The sequence below is a fragment of the Hibiscus syriacus genome, unplaced genomic scaffold (genome assembly GCF_006381635.1).
Source record: "Hibiscus syriacus cultivar Baekdansim isolate YM2019G1 unplaced genomic scaffold, ASM638163v2 tig00111954_pilon, whole genome shotgun sequence".
Lineage (NCBI taxonomy): Eukaryota > Viridiplantae > Streptophyta > Magnoliopsida > Malvales > Malvaceae > Hibiscus > Hibiscus syriacus.
Genome location: NW_024063221.1, coordinates 1,389,678 through 1,395,967, shown reverse-complemented (window position 1 = coordinate 1,395,967; position 6,290 = coordinate 1,389,678). Strand labels below are relative to the sequence as shown.

At 30.9% G+C, this 6,290-nt stretch overlaps 1 protein-coding gene across 1 annotated transcript; it reads left to right on the top strand.

Moving 5' to 3' along the window:
- The first annotated feature begins 2,928 nt into the window (after nucleotides 1-2,928).
- On the top strand, nucleotides 2,929-4,953 carry LOC120173491 (protein argonaute 2-like). Its single transcript, XM_039180644.1, has 5 exons — nucleotides 2,929-3,019; nucleotides 3,655-3,703; nucleotides 3,790-3,882; nucleotides 4,010-4,072; nucleotides 4,559-4,953. The coding sequence occupies exons 2-5, from the start codon at nucleotides 3,688-3,690 to the stop codon at nucleotides 4,663-4,665; spliced, it is 279 nt and encodes a 92-aa protein (XP_039036575.1). The 5' UTR covers nucleotides 2,929-3,019; nucleotides 3,655-3,687; the 3' UTR covers nucleotides 4,666-4,953.
- Nucleotides 4,954-6,290: the final 1,337 nt, after the last annotated feature.

The window sequence follows — 6,290 nt, the reverse complement described above, 5'->3', positions numbered from 1 at the left end:
TCATGTTGTTTGAGAAGCATATTGGACTAAAAGTATGGATACCTATACAAAGAGTATCGATACTTTATGTTTATGCCTATTATCATTAGACCAATAGCCTTTTACCTTTGACATTGTAAATAACCTATAACTTTAAAGTAATTAGTTTCAAAATTATAGGTATCAATACTTGTTATACATGTATCAATACTTTGTACGTGCAAATTGTTGAGAAGCATACTAGACTAAAAGTATTGATACCTATACAAAGAGTATCAATACTTTATGTTTACGCCTATTATCATTAAACCGATAGATTTTTACCGTTTTCATTGTAAAATTATCTATTACTTTAAAGTAATCGGTTTCAAAAATATAGATATCTATACTTATAATATGTGTATCGATACTTTCTGCGTGCATGTTTTTTGAGAAGCATACTGGACTAAAAGTATCGATACTATATGTTTATGCCTATTGTCATTAACCCGGTAGACTTTTACCGTTGACATTGTAAATTTACCTATAACTTTAAAGTAATCGGTTTCGAAATTATAAGTATTGATACTTGTTATACATATATCAATACTTTGTGCGTGCAAATTGTTGAGAAGCATATTGGACAAAAGTGTCGATACCTATACAAAGAGTATCGATACTTTATGTTTCGTTTATTATCATTAAGCCGATAGATTTTTACCATTTTCATTGTAAAGTTACCTATTACTTTAAAGTAATAGGTTTCAAAATTATAAGTACTGATACTTATTATACTTGTTACAATGGAATAAAATTAGCAATACTTATATAAAAAGTATTGAAATTGGACATTTTCATACTTTGCATACATTGTTTTGAAATTATAAAAATTGATACTTTAATAATGTGTATCGATATAATTACAAAAAGTATACATACTTACAGAAAAATGTGTATAAAATTATAATAAAAGTATCGATACGTCCAGTTTAATTTATTGAATTTGGTACTTATTAATTGCACAAACCTAAATATGTCCTAAGAAATAAATGTGTACCCACCCTTCAACTACCACCTCCTAATATAATTGAAAGCACCACTGAATCATGTTGTTTTATGAACCTCTACTTCAACTTCTAACATCAAAATTGAATATATACTCCTGTTGGGACCACTGAACTTTCCTAAAAACAATTATCAATACATCTCTCCTTTTACTTTGATTGTGGCTTATGAGACCATTTAATATTCTCATACGATGCTAATCTCCAACAACCTATATTCAAATTGTCAGTATGTTAACCACACATAATTCAATCTATGAATTTTAACATTTTAATCGCAAAGTAATTTTTCAATCTACTTACCAAATCATCCGTTGACCCTCTAGTAACGATCCCTTCCATCCACATCATCACATAAACTCCGCAATCATGTCTGTTAAAAAAATTGAATACCACAAATGTCAAATATGAAACCCTTATAAATTGCACATCCAATTTATACTAACATTACATACCCATTCAATTTCACATTCATTTTATGCTCCACAATTTTGTAATCTTTCAATGGGACCTTCAGCTGCCCACATGCATTTATAAATATATTTTCCTTATTATATTTATCTGATACAATCATCTACTTGAAAAAATATCAAGTTATATTACAAACAAATTATGCATTATGCATTATTGTTTCCTTTCATACATACCAATTTCCTCGCATCTTGCACTCTCTTTTTGGCCCTTAGCGTTGTAAATAGACTATCATAAACCGTTGCAACACGAGAAACCATATCCAACACCAACAAATACCAATAGGTCTGATTGTCGTTTATTGTAATAAATATCTACAATAAATGCCACACCCAATTTAACAAAATACAACATTTCTTTATAAATATTTAAATACAAAACACTATTTGCAAATCATATGGTATCTTACCGTGTCACAATTGGTTAATTTCGAATATCTTTCAATATACACTCCCAAAAGCTCGCAACATGGTCAACACTTGGCCTATGTTCTAACGCCATATTCTCCATTTCCTCGACAATCATTATTAATTGACCATCCATAACACTAATTTTCAAAATTTATTAATTTAACTCTCCGCTAAGTTGATGGAAGGTAGCCAATTTGAAAGCTTCCAAGGTATATTCTTCGAATTGTTAACCAACACCCAACTAACCAAATCAATAATGTAATACCCCAAAAATTTAGACAATGACCAAAAATGAAAATTTTGAAAGTTTGATGGTCAAAGTATAAAACTTGGGAAAAGTTTAGGGAATTAAGTGATAATTTCCTAAAAAGAATTTTATTCCATAACTAGATGGTTTAATCTTGAGAGTGGGGTTTTATAGAAATCACATTTATGGATTTGTAATTTTAGTAAAGAAAGAGTTAAAGCCGGTAAGGAATCGGTAAATTCTGATCGAATCGGAATATTACAAAAATTTGAAGGATGTTATAAAATGGTTGAAATATTATTGTAATATTTTATATCAGAGAAATTTGGTTTGGAATTGTGCAATTTTTCAGATTAAACCGAAAATGTGAAATTTAGTGACTAAAACGCAAGTTTTGAAAATTTCAGGGCATTTTCGTAGGTCAAAGTCAAATTAAATTATATTTGACTTTCTAATATCAGATGGCTTGGTTTCATGGTGAATAGGAATATTCATTAAGGGTGATTTGGTCTTTTCTCAAGTGAATGAATATTTTATTCTATTATAGTGGAATATAATTCAAACAAAGATGAAATGCACTTAAAATTTCATCTAAGGGTCTGTTTGGAAAGGGGAAAACATTTTAAGGAAAATGTTTTCCCCGTTTTCCTGTGTTTAGTTCCCGTAAAACATCTGGGTCAACGTAAAATATTTTACGGCCAATGAAAAAATGAGAGGAAAACATGGTATTTTAACTTACCGTTTGGAAAAGGTAAGTGTTTTCCAGTTTTCTATCGTCCCTTGCTCCACATAGAAAACACGGCATTTTGTTATCCCGTCCCTTGCTCCACACCGAAAAATCGATCGACTGTTTGGAATTGTCTTCTCAGGTATCTCTCATTTCATCTTTCTCTCCTTGTTTTGGGTAGCTTTCTTCTATGGGTTTATTTGCCTCGGTAGCTGTTTTTTTGGGCTTCCTTTTTCTTTACTAAGTTTTTGGTTTAGAGATTTGGCGTCTGTAAAATTGTTCCAGTTTTTTCGGGTTTTTAGCAATAGCTACTTGATAGTTTTTTTGGGGCTTCCTATTTCTTTACTGAGTTTTTGGTTTAGAGATTTAACGTCTGTAAATGCTTGCATAGGGGTTTACGGGTCCTTTTTTGTTATTATGGTAATATCTGCTCTATTATTGTGCTGTTTTTAGTCTTATGAAATTTTGAATTTTTAAAAAATTAAACCGTATTTTAATTGTGTTAATCCAGAGATTGTTTCTATATTCTATTAGTTCATATGCTATTTGATGAGTTGGTATTAGTTTCCATATGCTTAGCTAAATATGGAAGAAATCAAATTCGAACATGGGATTTTCTTTTATGCTATTCTTTTCCTGGAAGCTGGTTTCTCATCCTTTTGCCTATACTATTCTTACGTTGATTGACATGAATTATATAGTTTACTTCAGCCTCTCCTGGTAATGGTGTTTCACTTATGATGTTTTTTTAGGAGTGTTCTTATGATGTTTTTTTAGGACAAACATGTGAAGGAAATTGTCTTGAAAGCAATGGGGCAGGCAATCAGTAAGACAGTAGCCATTGCAGAGATTTTAAAGGTTTGTTCCTTTATTGATCATCCTTGCATTTTGTTTTCTGTGTTCCATATTTAGATTCATATGACCAAGGAAGGGGTCGTGGTAGAGGCAGAGGGAGAGGGCGGAGTTGGGGCAGGGGTGGATACTCAAACTATGGAAATTATCAAGGTATAGAATATGGATTTGGATAACGTTATGGTAATTGTTGACATTTTTCTTTGCACTTCTACATTTATCAAGTATAAATTTGTATTTTAGTTGGACCATACTTCATACTTCAATTATTTCTTAATAGATAACGGTGGATACTCAAACTGGGGCAGAGGTGGTGGGCGAGGAAGAGGTTGGGGTTATCGTGGTAAGTATACTTTATTCACAGCCTTATTGAAGGAATGGTATTTTTTTTCACTTCGAGAAGTTTCATGTTTGTCATTTATGCGAGTAACCATTGTTAAAATCTTCATACATGCTAAACAAGAATAGTTCATAGATGAATGCCCTTTGTCTTGAAATTGCAAACATCTGTCTTGACTTTCCTTACTCATCAACCAACCTATTGCTATTTTTCACAATACAAATGATGTAGAACATAGATTTCAGAGTAGATCATACAAAAAATTGTCTAGTTTATAATGCCAATTGTGATGAAGTAGAGTTCAAAGGAAATACTCAATGATCATACCGATGATATGTTTAGCTTGGGCCAACAGCTTTTGCTTGTTATGAGCCATGACAGTTATATCTATCAAAGTTAGCTCAATTTGGAGAATATAATCCATTAAAAATGAATCTCAAATTGCTGACTATTACTTGTCCATATTTTTTTGCTTTTTTATTCCGACAGGTGCTGATTATGAAAGAGATAGAGGTGGTGGTGGTGGTGGTGGTAGAGGCTATAGCAGTGGCCGTGGAAGGATGGGCGGTGGTCGATCCAGGGATGGTGGCTACTAAAGCACAATCAAAGGACGCATAAAGCTTGTGTTGTTCCCCCTTTTTAAGCTAGATGCTTGCCTTGGTCGGTGGGAAATTATGGAAGTAGGTGTGTTTATAATAGCGTGAGATTGTGGGTTAAAATCTCAAGCATTATTAAGCAGTGGTTTTGTGTTTCTGCCTGGCATCATATATGGATGAGGGAAATGTTTTTATTTCGCATTTAGCCAAGGCCAAGAGGATGGGTTTATGATTTGTGCTATATTTCAAGTTTATATGTAAATATTTGATTTCTTTATTCCTTTGACCTCTTATCTTGTCTCTTTGCCCAACCAATGCAAAGCTATGTCATAACAAAGGTTACCATGAAAGTTGTGGTTAAAATGTATTGACCTTATGCATTGGAGACCATAAAGCCAACAAAAAAAATCAAGGTATTGATATTAAAAAGAGAGTCAACGTTTTTATTTAAATAAAGGGTATCGATACCAAAACATAATATCAATATCATATTGAGATTCAAAGTCTTTTTAATTGAAAGTATCGATATTAATCTTATAATATCAGTACTGAATGAATAAGTATTGATATTCATAGAATGGTATCGATCGATCACTTAAGATGCTTAAATTGTGCAAGTAGTCATGAAATTTTATATTATTTATGATTTGATCATCAATGTAACTGAAATTGTATGAGATTAATGGTGATGACTTCAAATAATATTTTACTTGCATATTAGTCCTTAAAATCATAATTGCATATTAGTCATGATATTTTTAATCAATTATTAATATTATATAAAATACAGTTTTTATAAAATATAATTATATATAAAAAAATGAACCTTTAAAAATAATAAATAATAAAACATATCCAATATTAACAGCTTCTTTATTAAAAACATATTTTAAAAACTGTTTTCAGGAAAATTACCCAAACAGTGTAAAACATTTTACAATGTACCATCCAAACACTGGAAAATGTTTTCTGGAAAATGATTTTACATTTCTGTAAAACATTTTCCAGATTTCATTTTCCGGAAATTGTTTTCAGTGAAACAAACAGACCCTAAATTTGCTATCTTCTTCTCCAGCCAACGTGGGCTTCTTCAAAGGTAAGAGCAAAGCTTCAATTCTATTTTCAAGTCATTTCTTTAGGATTATGAGTATGATAAAAATAGAAAATAATTATTTGCGAAAAACATTATCTTTTGGTACCAATATTGCATGATAATCTTGCTTGATTCAAATATCCCAAATCTGGAAATTTGGGATTATACAATGGTTTTTGAAATTGATGATGATTATTGATGATTTTGAGGTTGTAAGAATTGATGAAGAACATAAGGATGAGGTTAAAGAAAAACAGTTTAGATTTTGGGAATTACAGTAGGTTCGAAAATTCACCAGAAAATATATAAAAATAATTTGGAGGATATTTTTATATATTGTGTTCATATATGGATATAGTTTCGTTTAATATAAACGGGGATCAATTTCAATTTGTATACAAATATATATGAATTTTTAACTGAGGAAAGGTCAGAAAATTCGGACAGCAGAATTCTGTACAAAACAGATTCTGTTGGTGAACTTTGAAAATTCATCATAAATTGTACAGAATGAATTAGAAGGAGTTATTTA

Bases quoted from the DNA above. Each gene is read 5' to 3' on its own strand.
- LOC120173491 (XM_039180644.1), top strand. The intron at 3,883-4,009 runs GTATAGAATATG...ATTTCTTAATAG, and splicing joins AAACTATGGAAATTATCAAG to ATAACGGTGGATACTCAAAC. The intron at 4,073-4,558 runs GTAAGTATACTT...TTATTCCGACAG, and splicing joins AAGAGGTTGGGGTTATCGTG to GTGCTGATTATGAAAGAGAT.